This window comes from Tasmannia lanceolata, unplaced genomic scaffold, assembly GCF_043159265.1.
Source record: "Tasmannia lanceolata isolate RefF3 unplaced genomic scaffold, GAP_Taslan_0.1 ptg000002l, whole genome shotgun sequence".
NCBI lineage: Eukaryota > Viridiplantae > Streptophyta > Magnoliopsida > Canellales > Winteraceae > Tasmannia > Tasmannia lanceolata.
Window position 1 is genome coordinate 57659570 of NW_027518679.1, and position 21719 is coordinate 57681288.

A 21719-nucleotide genomic window follows, 5' to 3' on the forward strand; every position below is an offset into this window, starting at 1 on the left:
TATATCATTTCCCTTGTTATTCAGATATCATATACAGCAGATTTCTTCATGTTGGGTCCAACTTAATTCGGTTACTCATTTGTTTATACTAGAATTGAATTAGCAGATTTGAGCAATTCTTTTACTCTTTAAGTTTAGACCCACATTGGAAAGGGAGCAAAGAGCTTTTATATTACCAGTAAACACATTAGAGAGAGAGAGAGAGTTAGAAGGACCCAGTTTGTTAGGATTTCAGCATGGAAGTAGTGCCTAGAGTTATTGCAGTTTTTCAGCAATATTGATCCAAACACACCCTAATTGCGCAAACATTCAAAAGGAAGGGCACATGACTTCAACTGCATAGATTCAGAGCTCATGCAAACAGAACTCTAAAGAAACCATAGATTATCTTGAGCCTACATCAGCACTGCTCAAATCTCTAATTTTATTGTTGAACAGAGAGAGATATGAAAGCAATATTGAAAATAACGCAATTACAAAATGAATAATGCCCATTCATTGAATTGATACATTGGATCCTCATCTCACCTCTACTTAGAAGTAGAGGTTTTTAGTTTTTTACTATCTGTAATCTCTATCTTCCGCTTAATAAAAATCTGTTAAAAGGTATAAAATTCAGAAACTTACTCATCAGTTCTTCACCCAATGATTAGTGGGAATCCTCTCATACAAAACTTCTTAAACAAAGACTTGCCAACACCTCTCTTTACCTTGAGTTATTAATTGACGACATGTTCATGGAATTCATTCATGCCTTCTTGGGCCCATCATCTTATAGGTTGCTTTTGTTCACCCCACTAACTACGTCTTCAAAGTAAAAAATAAATAAATTAGTTAAAAAAAGAAAACAAGAATGTAACAAATAGACATGATTAATCTAGCCATCGGCATTGTTCGTCTTTCTTTCGGCTATTGTCTTCAGGCGGCAGTGAGACGAACTGCAAGATTCTCTGCACATGTTCAATGTCGACTCTGAACTTCTCGGCAATGCCGTGGGCATCCATTGGCCCATCATGGTCGTCGGCCTTTCCTTGATGTAGGAGGAGGATTTGCTTCACCTGAGTGAGGTTGAGAGTTCCAGAAGGTACTGGTTTTTGCTCATGTTGGATGGCATCCTCCCTTGTACTCCGCAGCTTTGGCATGGGTCGCTTGTCCCTCTCAACAATTAATGCCTGCATCAAAGGCCAGAAAATGCCAATGAGAGGGTTTAAAGGTTAACCAATAGAGGCAGCAGATAATATCCATACATGTAAGGTTACTTGATTTTAACTGCGGATTTAAAGGGGATAATATTGATGCAGTCCAAAGCATAAAAGTCAATAAGGCAGGCTCAGAACTTAACATGAAGGACTTTTCCATCATTTACTATGCTAAAAAGGATATAATGGAAAAAGGACAAAAGCAAAGATAAGGCAATTAACATAAGAGGGGTACTTTTCGAGAAAAAAAAACAAGAATGATGGTCAATATACTTTGACAACATGTTAGGAGCCCAATGGATATTTATGAGATAAGCATTTTCCAAAAACTGACTGAATTGAAACTATGTGTTAGATTGTTCTTAGGTTTAATGCATCTAGTATTTAAATTCTCCATGCATTAGAGGTGATTCTGATGCAGCAGTGTCATTCTCTACATCAATCCTTATAGCTCATTAGTCTAGGCCTTTTCATTTGTCTTAGCATAGTAGTGGTAGTTTCATGTATTTTCATGTCATTTTAAATTAGTAGGGGTAGTTTAGGTATTATATTTTTCATTAGGGATATTTTAGACCATTTATGTTGAATTAGGGGCTGCCTATATAAAGCCTCCTCCCTCTCATTAGTAACCAGTTTTTGAAATTTGAATGAGATTGTAGAGATTCCTCCTTTGGAGAAATTAGAGGGAGAGATTTTCTCTTCTCTTGTATCTTTTTCTTTTCTATTGAAAATGGAAATTCAGATTAGGCTTTTCTAATCTTTGATCATCTTTTATCTTGTTTAATAGATTAATATCGGATCTGTGTATTCTTGCATCCCCTTGCAAGAAACGAGATTTTTCGCCGAAGATCCATTCATCCTCTGAAGATCGACGAACGCGCTTCCGCGGCAACTTCATCAAGTGGTATTAGAGCTTAGGCCTGCAGAATTTCTTAATTCCTACATATCCTGGAAAAAAATATGCAAGTTTAGATCTATCACAGTGAAGAAATTTTGTTACGGAAGGAATCTAAAATAGTTGAATTACACAAGCAAGCGAGAACAAAGATCAATTTCAGTTGGTTTATGCTGGAGATCAAAAGGAGAAGCTGAAATCAAAGTAATTTCCCCATCTACTGTTCATGCAAACTGATGATAATGAAAGGTTGGAACTTGAAATCCTCCACTAAAATCATGAAGCAGCTACAGATCAGTCGATATTCTACTAAGTAATTCCTCTAAATTTTGTTTTGTTTCATGTGTTCAGAGGACAGAAATAAGCAATTTGGATTGGTTCCATGACTGAAATCCATGATCCCTAAGGAATATACGAAAACGAACCAGATTTGGAGTGTAGTTTTTCCTCCAAATCTGTCCGTTGACCTGGTTCTACAAACAAGAGGATTAGGTTCTGTTACATTTGGATTCAATTCAGCCAAGGTATCACTGGCGTCCAAGGCTATCCCGTGATTGGTCACTGATTTGAGGCCGTCTCTTCCTTCCGATATAGAACATGCATTAATATTGTTTTCAGATATGGTGTTAAATCCGGGGTCCCACATTTAACCAATACTACTGCTGGAGTTTATAAATGGAGATTCATCATCCATCTATGGGAAGTTAACCATTGTGAAATCAAACTGGAACAAGACTGAAAAGAAAAACCATGAGCAGAAAACGAAACAGATCAGGAGCTTGTAGTCTTTCCTCCAGATCTGGCCATTGAACTGGTAGTTTTGCGGTTCTCTCTTTCTATCATCTTGTTGGTCAAGCCAGCCCATCTCCAGCCATGAAAGCTTGGATTTCTAATGCCCCCAGAGAGTTAAGGCATTTTGTTGGTCTGCTTGTCTTAATAGGATCCTCACAATCAATCACCTCGTTCACAGAGAGAAAATCATTGTCAAATCACTATGTGCTTTGAATGGTTGACGCCGAGTGTGTCAACCATCTCTGTCTTCATTGCAACTTGGCTAGTAAGATTTGATATTTCATCTTAATCTTTTCAGGGCTAGTTGGATCCTCCTGGGTCACATTGCTGATTTATTTGAAGCATAGGATTTCTTCTCATGGCCTTAGGTAAAACTCTTTGATTTGGTTCATGTGGAAAGAAAGGAATAAAAGCGTCTTTAAAGGAGTTTATAGCAGTTGGCAATGTATTCAAAGGTAAGTCTCCTGTTCAAAGAATATCCAGTGTCTACGTTGTACATGTCGTAGGATGAGATCCTCTTGAGCTGCTATAGGCAGGTGCGCCCCAACCCCAGGTGGGACCCTCCTCAGAGATTTCTGAAGTTGAACTCCAATGGTTTGAGCCTTGGCAATCCAGGTCCGATAAGCATTGAGTCTGTTAAGGAGTTCTTGTTGGGATCCATTGGTGAGAAAGATTCAAAGGGGTAGAAGTTCTAGCCCTTCATTATGGTATCTTTCTTGTTGAAGTGGCTTCACTTGATCATCTTATCATCGAGGGCAACTCCCTCAATGTTGTTAGATGAGGAAGAGAAGGCTCCAGCTATCTATGGAGAATTGCAAAAGTAGCGGAGGCAAATCGTGATCTGATTGAGGGTCACAACATTGAGCTTAGACATTTGTGACGATCTGCTAACAGCGACATTAATAGAGCCGAGCTCAATCTGGGGTTCACAGGGATCTGATTTCGTCTTTTGACTTCCTTCGTCATTGATCTTTGTTCCTTTCTATATTTTTCTCTATTTTTTTTAGTTGCTTGATATTTTGAGCCCCCTTGGTCTCCTTACTTTGTATTCGGTTTTCCTGTTTAATACATCTATCACTCAAAAAAAGCCCTTGAATCCCTCAATGTTGTTAGAAGAGTTAGATAAGGCTCAAGCTATCTATGAAGATTTGCAGACGTAGTGGAGGAGAATCGCGATCTGATTGAGGGTCACAACATTGAGCTTAGACATTTGTGATGATCTGCTAACAACGACAATAATAGGCTAGCTCAATCTGGGGTTCACAGGGATCCGATTTCTTCTTTGGATTTTCTTCGTCATTGATCTTTGTTCCTTTCTGTATTTTTTCTCCATGTTTTTTTAGTTGCTTGATATTTGAGCCCCCTCGGTCTCCTTGCTTTGTATTCGGGTTTTTCCCATTTAATACATCTACCATTCGGAAAAAAAAAAACTAAGTCCAAATCAAGTAATTTTTATTGTTAATTGGAATTGTTTTTGCTCTGATTTTATTTTGAAATTCGAATGAGGCATTGTTGACAATGTTAAGTTTCTTATTGAAGTTGCATGGTAATCCCAATTGGGGAATGTTTGTCCTAGATTACAAACCTTTGTTTCCCAGATTCACAGCCAGTATTAAAGTTCGATGAGATGCAAAAGGAATAGTGCTTTCACACAGACTATGAGAAGAGGAATAGACTAGAACATCAGAGATTGAACGATTTGGTCTTTGAACACTAAATCCTGAAGTTTTGAGAAAGGCATATTTTTGTAATGATTTTACGGTCACAATTTTATACATAACATATGTTCGCTTCATAGTCACAGTCACAACTCACTATTTGGAATTGGTATTATATTGTAATACGGATATAAAGAAGAGGAGATCAAACACTATTGACGAAATTAGACTAGTAAGCATTGGCACCATGCCACAATGGGTAGCGGAGGAAGATCCTGTTGTTCTCAACAAAAAAAATGAAGACTGGTAATTTGTGGAACAATCAAGTATTACAATGTCGAGAGAGAGTATGTAGACATCAATGATGAGGATGGTCGTGGTTGAGCTGTTGATGGTGGAGATAATGATAAAGATGGGTGGAAGTGGGTAGAGGGCTAAGAATGAGAGAATAGAGAACATTAAGACTTGCAATTATTTTTTGTATAATTATATTTTGAATTTTGTATTTATGCTCGGTTTCCATTTCATAGTTTATGATTGTGAACTGAATTGCGATATAAATGAGGCTCATCAAGGGCCAATTTCATGAGCAGATACATTTCATTGATGTTTTAAAGTAGTAAAAGGTGTCCCTAATAGCTGTCATGGTTTACCTAATTCTTTTAATATTTTCATTTAAAAAACAAATTTTAAAAAAAATCAAATTTTGGAGCATCTTCTCCAAACCGAAGCATTGGGAATGCCAGAATTGACAACTAAGGGTACAATTGAGAAGGGCAGAACACCATAACGTTTCAATCTAGGAGAAAAAACAGAACAAACACCGAAATGTAATTGACAATCATAGTTTTAAATTTCAGCCGAAATCCGAAATTTCGGCCGAAATATTTCTGTTTCGGTTTGGACCGAAACCAAAATTACATTGAATCGGATTTTTACATGATTTCCCCGAAATTTTAACCGAAATTTCATTTTTCACCCTTATTTCCAAAATTTCTACCAAAATGTAAAAGATTTCCGCCGAAATGTAAAGATTTCCACCGAAATGTCTACAGAAATGGCCGAAATTTCCACCGAAACCGAAATATTTTGGTTTCCGTTGTGGCCGAAACAGACACCGAAACCGACATTTACAACCTTGTTGACAATCAAGGCTCCAATTTAAGAGGTCTTATCAATAAACTTTCCATTTGTCCTGAATATAGGTGTAGTTAATAATTTGTTCCAAGAGGTCTTATCAATAAACATTCCATTTGTCCTGAATCTAGGTGTAGTTAATAATTTGTTCTATAATTCTAATCATCACCCCTCAAGGAAAAACAATTCCATAAACTAAGGAAATGTACAATATGAAATGGAGGTGAATATAAGCTCCCTAATGTCATAACAGATACATAAATACAACTGGTAATTTGAGCTAATCTCCAAAAGATTTTGTCAATGCAAACTATATCCTGTTATGCAAGAGACGATCGGTTGAGTTCCAGGCATTGTCAAGTGTGACCATGGATTTAAATTTCGGTTTCAGTTTCAGCCTTGGGCGAAACCCAGAAATCCAGTAAAAAAGAATTAATTAATTATTTTGTTAATTTTCGCTGAAATTACCGAAATTTCAGGAAAAATACTAAATTTTTGAAAAAAAAAAATCAAAATTTTGAAAATTTTCGGTTTCGGTCCTAACCGAAATCTGAAATTCGGATTTCGGACGAAATTTAAAACCATGAGTGTAACTACAGCAGCTATTATAGCACAAATTCACTCCTCCACAAGCAGGAGAAAAGTCTTATAAACATTGTGAATTGCCTGAACAGTTCAAAAAATAAATGACAAAAATATGAAATGCATACCACATCTAACATAGAGAATAAATATTTAAGGATACCATTAGAGTAGTTTGTAGAATACAGAAAAATTGAGTACAGAATTGCCACAACATTTATAACCTTACCTCACCCATTTCAAGTTTCCCTCCAGGTTTAGTTGTGATCCTCCCTACCATCTTATTAAGCATAGCGTCATACCCTGGGTCTCGTTCTTCAAGGACGTTATCCACATTTTGTACACTTGGGATGCTCTCTGAGACAGATAAATTGCAAATATTAACAAATAAAATGTAACCAACTAACATTCTCAATCACAAAAATAGTATAACTTATCGGGCCACATTCATTTTTTCTTATACTAAACTAATTTAGTAAAGTGTGGTTGCTCTGCCAGAATTTAGCCTGGTCTATTGTTCCAAAGAAAGATAACCAATAACAATAATTTACGTTCAAGGTTGTGAATATCCAAAACACACGAAATGAAAAAAGAATCTGCAGCTCCGTGCAAATGCTGGAAAGTATGGTGCCAGGTTAGTTTCCTAGTTCAATCTTAAGAATTTCTCCATATTCCACCATAAAGAAATGACCTAAATGTCATGCATTCTGTGCCTTCTGTTTTTTGAGAAGAGGTCAAGTATTCTGTGGCTAATGGGATCTAATCGGTATAGGGAAGCCACAAGCTTTACATTTCTGACAATTTATTACAACTAGCTTCCAAAATAGAATCCCAAATTAATTATGAGCAACCAAATTAATCCAATTTTTTCATTTAAAAAAAAAAATCATTTTTTCAAACGCATTGAGCATATTGTGAGTGATCATTACTGTGTGCGAGAAAAGGTACGGGTGGGTGAATTGGCTACTAAATATATTAAAACTCAAAGGATTAAAAGGAAAGTGTGGACTGATTGATCATACTTTGTGCGAGAAAAGGTAAAGCCGGCGGTGAATTGGTTACTAAATATATTAAAACTCAAGGGTGGGGTTGAATTGGCTACTAAATATATATATTAGGTATATAGAGGAAATGGTTTCTGCGCTCGAGCACATAAACAGGGTGGGGCCACATTTTGGGTGGGATCCAAAGCATTCCTTTGATGGGCCCTTCATGGGTAGGGTGTCCACCAAAAATCAGCTCCATTGGATCACCTTAGGGTGTCCATTTGTGGGGCCAAAAATGGACAGATTTGTGGACAAACAGTATCTATCCATTTTTTGGCCCCACAAATGGACACCCATTGGTGATCCAATGAAGCTTATTTTTGGTAGGCCCCCCATCCATGATGGGGCCTTCTCAATGAATGCTTTGGATCACCCCCCCCCCCCCCCAATGGCCCCACCCACCTGTTTCTGTGCTCGAGCGCAGATAAGCTTAACTACTCTCGAGCGCAGAAACCCTTTTATCATATATTAAAGGGTAAGGTAGATGTTTTCACGAACACTATTGCAAGAGATCGGCATCACTTTTTAGTTAGCAAGCTTTCTATTTTTAAGGAAACATATTATCTTGAAAGGGTTTGGGGGATGGCTGTTAGAATATAAATAATTTACATGTGACAATGGGTATTTTTGTTATCTCATGCACTCACATAATCTCTGTAAAGAGGTCATTCGACCCCAATTGAATACAAGGCAATGTTCTCTTCCTCTCGTTAACCCCATGGCTATTATTCTCTTCAGTAATCTTCAATATTTTTTTGGTAGGTAAGCTGGGATGAACCTGCAACCTCAAGGTTGAGGTACAAACCTAGACCAGTTCATTGACCTTCAATATTTATTACAATAAGGAAAATAAATTGAATCATTTTTCGTAAGATAATTTTTTTTAACCAAACACCTATCATTATGGCTCATAATTCATGGAAGTTATAGAATCATTGAAAAAGTTTGAACTTTGAACCCTATCCATTTCTAATTACGTATAAGACCAAGCAAATTAGGTAATTGTGAGAAAAAACATTAAGAAAATAACAAGAATACCTCCCTCCTCTCACACAGATTCTCGAAGTAATCAGTAATGAAAAGGATATAAACCCTAAAAGGTAATTTCACAAAGAATAACAGAATTAAGTCTAAAAGGGAAGTTTTGGGATTGAAAAGAGAGAAAATAACAGTTAGGAGTGGAATTTTCCAAGCTAATATCACTAGTATTTAAGAAGCCACAGTTAATAATAACTAAAAGTGTTAAAATACGGGAGCCAATGAGGTATTTATACATAATTTCAAGATAACATAGCCCATACTGGCATATATAATCAACTAATCTAATCATGCATACGGTACCTATACACAACACATGATATAACATCACAACAAATACATGGAATGTAGTTCTATATAGTACACAAGTGCACACTAAAACTACCACGCCTGAAGTAATTGTTTGCCAATAACACTACTCAAAAATGTCAGAGATGAATGCAAGCATCTTCTAGTGTGCACTAACAACAAAACTTAACAAAAAAGATAATAGCATAGCTCCGATATTGTTTGACAACTCCAATTCCAATTCCAATTCCAGATCCATTGATAAAATTATAGGGAACAACTCTTTTTGAAGGGAACAGCCGATGGCAAGATGTTTAATTGCAGTGGAAAGCCCTGGCCAGTGATGAGTGATGAAGTGGTTAAAAAAGGAGAAGGTGAGAAAAGGGTGTAAAACACGACCCATCCAAACTACAAAAAATATACAGGTCATGTCATATCTCAAACAGTATGGTCATTTCATCTGATATAGTAAATGGATAGCGAAAGGGAATGGAAGGGTCCATAGTCATACTCAACATAGTTGAGGTCTATATATGGGAAAGTCGTGTAGGAATGAAAATTTCTTAACACAATCAATATGTCCATAGGTTACATATGAACATAGCAACCAATATGCCCATATGTTACATATGGACATATGTCCATATGTAAATTAGATCATCAACTTTAAATCAAGTGCTCCATTCTAAAAGGAATTTTATAAAAACATGCAAGCATATTATGCAACAACAGATGCATACTGATGAATTCAAAATCAAAAGTTATTAGATAGACATAAAAAACCCATATGTGAAATTCACCAGAATCAGGAACACCAATTCGATCTTCAATGTTCTTCAAGATCTTTGTGTCAACCGCACGCGGCTGCTGCTCAACATTCTTCACTTGGGCTGATTGATTGAGACTAGAACTCCGAACTCTTCCTGTGGCTCGCCGTAAAGCCTGCCCCATTTGCTACCTTTATCCCAATGTTATTGTCAACCGCAGGGCCTCTCTAGCTATACACCAAATTAAATGTATGCATTAAAAAGTGACATTCACATATGGTAAAACAACAAAGAAGGAGCAAAGTTGTATCAGAAATTAGGAGCCAACAAAATATTTCCATAGAAAAATCCAATAAATAGTGCAAAAGAGATGCCAACCCACCAAAGAACGAGTAACACAATTAAAAAATTAATGTTGCTTACTTGCTCAAAGATTTTCGTGCCTAGGTAATGATTACACAACTTTGAAACCACATTAGAGTATTATTTTCAACCCTTCCTACATCAATATCATTTAGGGGCCGTTTGGATATGCGGATTTTAGAATCCAGGTTTTTAGTTTGAAAACAGTGTAAAAGAGGGTATGAATCAAGCTGTTGGATGCTGTCCTGGCAGCGTTTCTTGGATTTTAAGCAAGAAAATCAGGTTTTAAAAATCTCTCCTACATCCTATGATTTCTAAAACCTGGAAATATGGGAGGATCTGCTACTCTCTTGCTGATGGAAAGAAGGGAGAGAAGTAAAAAATGAGTCAAAAACGACAGCTGGTCCTCTTCTTCTCTTGTCTCTAACCCTCTTTACACTGTTTTCAAACTAAAAACCTGGATTCTAAAATCCGCATATCCAAATGGCCCCTTACTGTTATGCAGAATATTCATGCTTAATTTACTGTTTGATCGAAATAATATGTTCATGGGAATTAATGGGAAAGCCACTAGACTGAATCAATCACGTCCTATCTTCTATGCCAATGTACATCATATCAGTTCTTAACACTCTGATTTCTGTTATTTAAAGTCTTGAAAGTATATTTGCGAATTTTCGGTGGGGATCCACTGATTATGGCAATAAACATCATTGGGTTACATGTAATATACTATACAACAATAAGGAAGGAGGAGCAAATATTATGTCCCTAGTTGATTATTGAAAGGCTTTCAGATTAAAGGCTATCCATAAGCTTCATTTGAGATCATCACTTTGGAATCCATTCGTTGAGTCCAGTTATCTCAGGAAAGAACTTTTATACCATGCGCAGGTAAGAATGAACCAACTGAAGCAATGGAAGCATATGCTGAAGTGAAAGAAATCTGGTTTGATAATAGCAAATGGTTGATTGGCAATGGTCTTGTTAAATTCTGGACGGATAAATGGTTTGGGAAGAAACATCTTATTGATTATGCTATTGATGCTGAGATTGTTAGAAATTTTTTAACAACTTTGTGCCGGGTGATTATAGAATCAAAAGCATGCAGGTTCATCTTGCCTCCGAATGTACTTTTTGTCAAAAGAGTAAAGAAGAAGCTATTGATCACCTATTTGTGGACAGCACTCTTGCGCAGAAATCTGGAGTTTTTTCTCCAACACCTTCGTCATTCCTACGGTTCAATACCAATCTCTCAATGCTCAGTTGATCTATTGGTTCAAATGTTCTAACAGGAGGCAACAGACAAATTCTGGCCTTGTCCTCAAGATCGCTCCTGCCATTATCGTTCGGAAATTTCGAAAGAATGCCACAGAAGACATATCGTTCGGTCCCTTATTCCATTCATTTTTCTGAACAAAGTTAGCAGAATAGGAATAGGAATAGGATGCCTATTCTAGCATCTGATTCCAGTCCCACTAATTAGATCTACTTTAGATTAGACCTGGCAAACGGGTAACCCGGGCGGGTACGGGTACAACCCGGGCGGGTACAGGTACAACCCGTGCGGGTACGGGTAAGAAATACCGGCGCGGGTACGGGTAGCCTTTCATGAACCCGGAACCCACCCGGGCGGGTACGGGTATACCCGCGGGTAACCCGACAAATTTAATGAAGAAATTATATATATTTACGAAAAGAAATTATATGATGAATGGGTGTATGAACACATAAAGGTGATACGATGGATGTACAAGCCTTGATTTTAATCCAACAACAGCTTCTTAACAAGTCAGCTGCTGTTGGATCAAATATCAAGGATGGGATGATGAGTACATGTTTATACGCCCATTCATCATACAAATTTTCATTTACTTTAACAAATGTTTGTTTTGGTACAACCAAAGATACCAGTCACATGGTCTGATTGCTTTGACTTGTTTTGTTGGCCTACCCACATAGTCTATTTTTTAGTGTTTAGTGTTTAGGCCTTAAGAATAAAAAGTTGAAAACCGAATGGCGGGTAACCCGCGGGCACCAACGCCCGACCCAGACCCACCCGCGGGTCACGGGTACGGGTATTTTTTTTTGCGGGTATTGAAATTGGTACCCGTACCCCTGCGGACTGGGTGTACCCGCGGGTACGGGTCCCATTTTGCCGGGTCTACTTTAGATACGGTGATTGCTTCGTGACCCAAACAGACTAGTTGCCACACTTTCATTTTGATCAGGCGGGAAGAACATTGCAGGAAGGATGGATGTGAAATCTTTCCCGCATTCAACGGGCCTAGATCAAACCCTAGTACCCCTCTTTTGCTTTCCATTTTGTTAGATTGTTTTGCGATATTGATATCTTTTTGCCTCTCTCCATTCTACGTTTTATATTTGGTGGATTTTAATGTGAATGCCCATGTCATGAATTATTGATTGCTGGAACGAATTCATCTATTGCTTTAAGGGCTTTATGTTGTTTCAATTTAGTTAGGAAAAGGAACACAATTTCGTGAATTAGGGATTGAACTTTTACGCAGAGACTGAGCTTCTGTTGAATTTTGTTTGTTGGGTTTTTGTCAGAGCACCAACTGTGAGCTTATGGATTATTAGTTTTAGAAGCTTCTGTTTATTGGTTTTCAAGTTTAAGTTTCAGAAGAATTTTGTATATATCCATTGAGCCCTTGACTCTTTGAAGCTTCTTTCTTTTTTGGCTTGTCACTTTTGGGCACTACTTAATCAATTAGTGGGTAGCTCTTTTAGATGATTAGATTGGACCTCTAGGTTTTTTACTCTTTTTGCTGGGCAAGATTTTGTTTTGCTTTTCTGGTTCATTGTCTTTCTTATTGCTTTTTCTAATGGATTGGGTCTTGTTCATGGAAACATCATGTGAGTCATTGGATGTTTTTCCTTAAGGCTCTGTTTCCCTCAACGTAAAAATGGACGTAAATTTTGTTTTATGTTTTTTTTTTTTACAGCGTAAAACAAATTTTACGTCCATTTTTATGTCGAAAGAAATGGAGCCTAAATGGTAGGAAGTTAGGGAAGTCTGCCACAATGGCAAACCATAGAAAGGTGCTTATTCACTAGGTAAGCTGGAACTGGTATCAAGACTGGGTTTTGTTATCCCTCAGTCCAATTGTTATGAAATCTTTTGAATTCATACACTGACAAAATTCCAAACCTCGGAGTGGTTAAATTATCCTTCTCCATATGTGTCACACCCCGACCCGACTGTGTAGATATTGTCCGGTTCTGGGTCATCTACCCTCCCTCCCCGGTTTTGTTTTCCAGCAGCACTAACCGTGCCCGACCCACTCCGCGGGGCCCGCCCTTTGGAGATGCTGAAAACGTGTCTACATAGGGAGAGGAGAAATCCACATATATAGCCCAGAAACTTTTCCTCCCTTTCCGATGTAGGATCTTTCAATATGCCATAAGGATTGATTTGTTTCTATTTGTTAGAGGAGGAGGAGGAAGAGGAGGAGAAGGAGGAGGAAGGAGGGTGTGTGTGTGTGGAGGAGAATAACGAGAAATGTGGGTGGAGAGAGGATGATTGCAGTTTTATGAACTTCGGATTTCGACGTTCTTGCGGGCATTGCAGATCACACTTGAAAAAAGACTGTCTCAACATTTTCAGGACATGCCCTACCAACTATGAGGAAGATAAAGGGTTGGTCCATTGTTCTATATACATGAGGGAAATGATTTAATAAGGAGGAGTGGGAGGAGGGTTTTTTTTTTTTTTTTTTTTTAATAAGGAAGAGTCATGGAAACAGCTGGTGGTCACGGGTTCGAGTCACAGAAACAGCCTCTCTGCAAAAGCAGGGGTAAGGCTGCGTACATCTAGCCCTCCCCAGACCCCGCAATGGCGGGAGCCTCGTGCACTTGGCCGCCTTTTTTAAAGGAAGAGTGGAAATCCATAATGAACGAAAACTTAAAATAGAAGCAAGATCAGAGGATAAGAAAGCCACCTTTTCAAAAAAGAACCCAAAAAATGCACCAAAAAAAGCATTAGCTATCACAGATATTAAGCAGGCAATGGTAATCACATCGCACTGCACCTTTAGAAGATAAATGGAGCTGATACCAACTCTGAAAAACGCGATTAGAATATGTATCATAGCCATAATTCGCAAGAGTGTCAGCAACATTACTACCCTCCCTATAATGATGAGATATTTAAGGTTTGATCTCCATAATCAATGTCTTAATGTCCTTCCAGAAATAATAAACGAATCAAGGGGCGAAGCTAATCATGTTAATAAGATTAACAAGAACATGTCTGTCGAATTCAATCCATACTGGTATGGGATAGGTGTAAAGGGCCTACCCTAACACGTTCCATTAGCTCTGGAGCTTTTGACGTATTGGTTAGGTACCCAACCATTTATGTATTGTAATTGCACAGGGCATGGTGATGCAGAGGATTTTGAAGTTTTTCTGTCGTGTGCTTGAGAATGTCTTATTCTATGTCGATGTCATACATGACCTTTAAAAGTAAACCTGAACTTTGGTATTTGGGCTCTCATTGATGTAAATTTGAGTACCTCTTGTCTTCACATGTTCATATAATCCATCTTGAGTGGATGTGCCCGGTCATGTGTGTTTCAGATAGGGTTTTCTCTTTCAGATAAATATAGTTTGCAATGTACCCATGGCTCACTATTTCACAAATCAAAGATCTCTCTTCATAGGTCTCCTTTGCTTAATTTTCACCTTAACATCAATCCCATGATCAATGACAGACTGAAGCACAATTTGAAGTTTCCCTTCAAGTTTTTCCCCTTTTCTCGGTGTATATACACAATTGTGGATATCATCGGCAATTGCGCGCTGAGCTAGAACTCCTCCTACAGCAACACAAGCTGAAGAGTCTTTTGTTGATACCAAGTCATATTTCATGTCCTTAGAAATAGAACAACGACAACCTCACTGGTCACCCTATGAACTATGCAGGCACGAACGGAGCTTTTGGATATGTAAATATCCAAGCAAAAAGGTAGATGGTAAGGATCTGTGAGTTGATTATATGTTGGAGTTCTCATCTTCTTGCCCTCTATCGACCTGGTTGTGATACCCATGCTACTAGGCTCAAGACGAGAAATATTTTTCAAAATCATGTATTTTGCATGTTTTAGTGTTTTGGAAAATGTTTTATCAAATGCGTTTGGGAAAAAGAAAATGTTTTCTTGGAAAGATTTGCTTTTACAAAAGGATGTAGAAGTGTAGTTGAAAAGATAGTCCCGTACCGGATGAGAGAAAGGAAAGAGAAGGGCTTATAAAGCACTACACTTCTCTAATACTTATTGATTGCACATTGGGTTGGACCCGCGGGACGGTGCAACGCACCGTTCGCACAGGCGCACGAGCGTGCGCGGCGTGGGCAATGGGCTATAGGGCGCATAGTGAAGCTTTATTGGCGCTTTTTTAGGCGCACTTTGCACTTCGCACGTACGCAACGTCGCGATGAGCGATTGGAGCCTTTAATTTTTCCAAATTTGATCTGCACCGTTGGATCAAGATGAAGGTGGACCGATTGGATGGGTGGGTCAAATGGTTCGTAGGCCCATCAAGCCGAATGGTTCGGTTGGGTTGGGCTTCGGTTCGGGCCTAATGGTCGGCCCAACGGGCCCATAACTCCAACGGTCAAAGAGTGTGATCAAATGGGTTGTGTCCCTTCCCCCAACGGTCAAGTGCCAAGGGGGTGCGATCCACACCATAGATGGTTGATCTAACGATGACTGGGTTGGAAAGAGGTTTTACTCAAACCAACAGTCACCTCTAGGATCGATCAGGACCGTTCAATATCAATGGGTGTGATCTAACGGTCAGATTTCAAACATTCTGGAAAGGTGCCCTGTAGAGGTGTTTTTCACACTGAAAAGACACCAGGTGGTCTACAAAATGTGCAGAATTCAGTCATTTCATATAGAAAAACGAATTGGCAATTCTGACAGACTTTACACTCTCTTCTACACTCCTACAAAATCCCCAAGTATTTCTATATACTGTTTTTCTTTTGTTTACTGTTCTAGATACTGTTTTTCTGCAAAAATATTATCTAGAAATTTCTCTAAGGCTTGAAATTTCGGAAGGGCATTTCGGGTTTGATTCCGCTAGTGCTACGCGTCATCAAACATTAGTAGGGCTTCCCTACTAGGCTTCATTGTATCTTGGAGGCAATTTGCGGATCCCCTTTGCACACTACTAGTGGGGGCGAATCTTGTCTTAAGGAAAGTGATATCACGCCTTGAAGCAACAAGTTTCTGTTTTCTATCAACAATAGTACCCTCAATTTTTTCCAACAAGAACCCTATGATCCAAAACCTTCAAATTAGAAAAGAGCAGAATTTAAAACCCTTCATCCCAATTCTCCCTTGGAAAGTCGAACAATTTTCCTACAGAATATTTTTTCACGTCAGAAATAGATAAACAGAAAAGTTCAGAGAAATAAATAAAATGGAAAGGAAACAGAAAAGTTCATTTTTTTTCTTGTTTTCCCCTGAAAATTCTTAATAACCTTACACAATTAAATAATATGGCAACGAACTTCAATCCTCAATAACCTTATGCCATTTTCCGAAATCGCTTTAATCTTTAATGGATCAATCTCAATGCCTAAGTAACTTTCTTGAGGTTACTCCAAATGTGCACTTCAGAAATTTATCTTAAGCTGATGTTTACGAAGCATGCAAAACATTTGGCAGAGGTCCATAAGGTAATGGTCCCATGAGCAGGTCGTCACCATAGCACTCCATAGTGTTCTGTTTGTGTAACAAAGAGCATTACTCTATAGAAATAAATACCTTTGGTCATGCGAAAACCAGTGTTCTTTTCGTCTTCAGGTTCCATTTTATCATTGGTTATAGCCAGAAAACCCATCCACGGCATTGACCATCAATTATGTGACGGGTAGAGAAAATCCATCCTTAGGGAAAGCCTCGTTAAGGTCACGTAAGTCCATGCAGACTTTGACTTGTCCAATGTTGGCCACATTGGCCACCCATGTAGAATATCTCATGCTTTTATGAAGGAGACGGCAATGATCTCATTAATATTATCTTCAGACGGTATATAGTATATACATCATTCATGCTTGCTATGGACTCCATGATTTTGTTAAAATTATCTCTGAACGAGTCTTTGAAATTTTGAGGCATGCATTCCTCGAGAGTGATCGGAGATCTTTAAGGTTGCTCGTATGGAATTACTGTGACTTGGGGAACCATTTTCTTCTCCTTGAAGGCTTCCATTCTCTCTATTTTTTTTTCATCCTTCTTTGCATATAGATGAGGTACGCCTCATATAGGTGTTGAGAAATCCAAAGTGCAAAATATGATCCAATCACGTGCAAAGAAATGCAAAGACACACAAGAACAAGATATATGTGGTGTGGCCATGATGCCTACGTCCAAGGAGTGAGATCCAATCTTCTACTATGAGAAAGAAATAATACAAGGACAACAACAGGATTAGCCCAAAACTCATAAACCGCAACCCTTCCCGGTCTCTCTCAATCAAGACCGTATCCAAAATAAAAAGAAAAAACCCCATCTCAATTTCAACCCACATTAGAAATTCCCAAGAGGAAAACTCGCACTTTCCTCTCATCACCCACCCACTTGTTTGTGTGTCTCACCCCCTCTCTGTAAGGTATTCAACACCTTACATAAACTTAGGTATCTCTCTCCTAGTCAAACTAAGAAACACCTAGGACACCTAGCCTAGACCTGACCCTAAACTAATTAGGAAACCTAAATCAAAGGGAGGTCTCCTCTTCCTACTTACGTAGGAAACAAGACACCTAAACCCAACAATAGTAACAACAAAAGGTGACGGGGGTGATTGTGACCATATAGCAGTCTTCTTCTGTCATTTTGACATAAGTAGTCCAACCATCATCTCCATCCTCCATTATAGAGGAATATGTGGCAAAGTTTGGGACAGGTTATTCAAGACACATCCAAAAGGACTTCGTAGAGTAGGAGACCGGTTGATAAGGGAAATCGAGACATGCCAGGGTAGGCCCAGAGTGCCAATTCAGCCCAACCCTCACATATACAGTAAATTGGAACGCTCCAAGACGGAGCTCAACCGTGGGGACTCCTGTTTTCTTGCTAGTGCTTGTTGAGCCTTGCAAGGTAAAACCCTCCAATAGAACACAGTCTGGGATGGACATCTTCATGATAGGAGAACTTCTGTATTGGGGTGAAGACCTCATTTGGTGGTAATTCCCCGAAAGCATCGTATTCGTAGACAACAACTCTTTTCCATCTGAGCTGTTGTCGAGGACACTGGCTCCATTTTCTTTAGGACTAGGAAGTCTTCAAGAGTGTATCTCATGAGGCAGTGGTACTTTGGATTACCGGTTTTGTGAACTTCCTGGCATTGCTTTGGTGCATGCAATTCAATATGCCCTGATTCAACCAGGGAAGAGTTTAACTAAGTCGTCATTGGAGAACAAAAACTCTTCAGCTTGCTCCTCCAGCAGTATATGAACCCAGTGACATTCTCTTGAGCCTGCTACTCGGTTTGTCAATTCAGTAACCATCACCCTTTCATTCTAGCTGAAGAACTGTACTAGAAACACGGTTTGAGTAACAGTAAAAGAAACAGAAAGATGTCTACTCCAACCCAAGACTCTCTACTCTGCCAACACCAAAAGAAAAGGAAAAAAGATATCTACAGACCCAAAATAACAGTAAGAACAATCAAAACCTATATCGCATATCAAGTAAAAATTAGAAATATACTAAAATCCATTATCACAGACACATCAGCTTTGAGCAAACATCATAAAAAAAAACATATCATGAAGACCACACATGAAAAAACATAACCTTTGATCAAGAGCAAAACTCATGACCCTAAAGAACAAAAAGGCAAACAAACAGATAAAGGAAACAGAAAATGGAGACACATATAAAAAATCTATATTCCAAAGAAAAGAAGACCGAAATTTAGCTAATGACAGAAAATAACTTCACAACTAAGATGATATTCATCTTCTTCATCAGATCACAAAAAAAAGAAAAAAAGGAAAGATGAAGAGAGCTCAAAGCTCAAATCAAAATACATACTAATAGAAAAGAGGAAAAATAAAATGAGCAGAAATCAAAAGACAAACACCATGCTAATGAGGGAAAAAGGAAACCTTAGTTCTGAGAAAGAATTGGTGGGGCCTTTTCAGATGTCGGGCATTACAGTTGCTGGTTTGAAATTACCTTCTTTGGGAAAAAAAAGGAGCGCTATTGTTTCTTCATTGATGATTCCTTAGATCTTGAAGCTACAGACTCTTTTTCTTTGTCAACGGATCAGACCTTGTGCCAAAGAACTGCTTGGTGGACACAATAATCACCGATGTTTTAAACAAAATTTTTCAAAGTTCTGTCTCAAAGAATATTTGTTGCAATAAAACTTGGACGCTGATACTTTCAACCCCCCGGCAGTACACATTCGCCCCCCCCCCCCCCCCCCCCCTCTTTTAACGTTAAAGATGGCCACTGTTCACGTTAGTAAAAGAAGTATTTTTGTTACAATAAGCTTGATTTCATTGCACATCCAATCAGGCCCTTAGCATTATTCCGCAAATAATTCTGTACATGGGCTATCCTAAAAGGTAGAAATGTTTCATTATTAGAACTAGATTTGAAATCAGTGTGAGCAATTACAAAGCCTTTATTGGCTTCACACACATTTGCAGACTTATCAGGCCTTTTCACAATCAAATGCTTAAAAAAAGTGATTTGGATTTCAGATTTGAAACTATGTACACAGTCAATACTCATTACATCACAACATTAGCACATAAAAATTAAGGAAAAAGGCATCAACTGCCACATCTAATGGATAGCACTAACAAAACATCAAGAAAAAGGATAAATATAGTTTGCAATGTACCCCTTGCTCACTATTTCACAAATGAAAGATCTCTCTTTATAGGTGTCCTTTGCTTAATTTTCACCTTAACATCAATCCCACGATCAACGACAGACTGAAGCACAATTTGAAGTTTCCCTTCAAGTTTTTCCCCTTTTCTCGGTGTATATACGCAATTGTGGATATCATCGGCAATTGCGCGCTGAGCTAGAACTCCTCCTACAGCAACACAAGCTGAAGAGTCTTTTGTTGATACCAAGTCATATTTCATGTCCTTAGAAATAGAATGTGCCACAACGACAACCTTACTGGTCACCCTATGAACTATGCAGGCACGGACGGAGCTTTTGGATATGTAAATATCCAAGCAAAAAGGTAGATGGTAAGGATCTGTGAGTTGATTATATGTTGGAGTTCTCATCTTCTTGCCCTCTATCGACCTGGTTGTGATACCCATGCTACTAGGCTCAAGACGAGAAATATTTATCTTTTGAAGTGGAGCAGCATTACTTTTGTGATTCAAAAGCCTTTTGTTTTCCTTTTCGTTTTCTTCATTTTTTAGCACCATCTGCGTCGGTTTCCCCTTGCTCTTCTTTGAAGACTTTTTCCGGTGGAAGTCGAAACTGTATTCTTCGAACTCCCGGGAATTCCTATCCAATTTGTAGAAGAGATTGCCATGAAGTCTCATGTCCTCAATTTCATCAAAGTCGGGGTCTTTCTCCACTCTCGGAATATAATTCGCTGTTCTGCCAAACATTTCTGATGTTTTTAATGTTTCATCCCTTACCCTCAATGCGTGGGTTAACCCAGATGAAACCCGCCAAAGATCAGGATCTACAAGCTCAATATTTAAGCCCTCTAAGTAATCTCTACTAGTGGGAAGCAATAGAGAGAGTTGCAACATGCTTGAATAATTCGCAGACGTTTCATTCCCACTAATTCTCTCACTGTCAGATAAAGATGATGACTTCACTTCATTATCCTTATCAAGAATTTTGATAGCCTCAGAGTACAAATTACAGACCTTGGAAATAATCGGAGTACTACCCATAAATGGGATGGTGATTCTTCTTCTTCTCAAGAAGAATCCCGCCATTAAATGCAAGTTCCAGTCAGTATCCCTCAATCATTTCTAGTATTCGTGTGAGTGTCTAACACTAACCAATATAAGAACATGACCAGAAAAAAAATAATGCAAGAAATGGAAGATGAATCGATCCTTATCAGTTAAGCCATGAAAAGGGTTTTGTGATCCGTATTTTGATTTTGTTTTTCATACATGTCATGATAAGTGATAACGATAGTTTAGCACCTCCAATAACTAAAACAGAAGTATACCTAACAGGAACGAGGAGATGTCTAAAAACATGAGATATCGAGGCTGCAGAGATCAGAAAACTGGGACTACAATACCAGGAAAAAAAAAAAAAAAAAACTCCCAAAAGCAGAAAGAAGAGAAATTTACCTATCTCTGCCCGAGAGAGATATCATGGTTCTTGGGTTGGGTCGCGTTTTAGGTTAAAAAATCCGAACGAACCGATCTTGGGTCGGATCAGGTTTAAAGAAAAACAAAACACCACCCAACTCTCATAAGTGTACTACGACTTTCTTAAATGTCTCATGTTATTCAAGGAGAATTTATATGATGGGTGGCCGTGAAAACACGTGAAGTCTAAAAAAAAAAAGTAGGTACGGCCCACTCGATATGATGATCCAAACCGTTCATCTGTTTGGGCACAACGAAAATAGGTTTTGCCCAAAAATCATTTCCACTGGATCATCCTAACCCTCTGATCAATCATTTCCATTGGATCATCCTAACCCTCTGATCTGAACTGATCTGAATATGGAGTGCCCCAAAAATCATTTATGGAATCTTCTACAGATCGGAGGGTTAGGATCATCCGTTCATCTGTTTGGGCAAAACGTAAATAGGTTGTGCCCCAAAAATCATTTTCATAGGATGATCCTAACCCTCTGATCTGAATATGGAGTGCCCCAAAAATCATTTATGAAATCTTCTACAGATCGGAGGGTTAGGATCATCCAATGGAAATGATTTTTGGGGCACAATCTATTTA

The 21719-nt window shown here is 38.4% G+C and overlaps 2 protein-coding genes across 2 annotated transcripts; both read right to left on the reverse strand.

The window, feature by feature from the left end:
- Nucleotides 1–470: 470 nt before the first annotated feature.
- LOC143881009 (dynein beta chain, ciliary protein) lies at nt 471–21243 on the reverse strand. Its single transcript, XM_077383994.1, has 4 exons — nt 21104–21243; nt 9436–9633; nt 6493–6620; nt 471–1172 (listed from the first exon to the last, which is right to left on the reverse strand). Exons 2-4 carry the CDS (start codon nt 9584–9586, stop codon nt 873–875), a joined length of 579 nt encoding a protein of 192 aa, XP_077240109.1. The 5' UTR covers nt 9587–9633; nt 21104–21243; the 3' UTR covers nt 471–872.
- Nucleotides 19492–20965, reverse strand: LOC143881002 (uncharacterized). Its single transcript, XM_077383984.1, has one exon. It carries the CDS (start codon nt 20732–20734, stop codon nt 19670–19672), a length of 1065 nt encoding a protein of 354 aa, XP_077240099.1. The 5' UTR covers nt 20735–20965; the 3' UTR covers nt 19492–19669.
- Nucleotides 21244–21719: the final 476 nt, after the last annotated feature.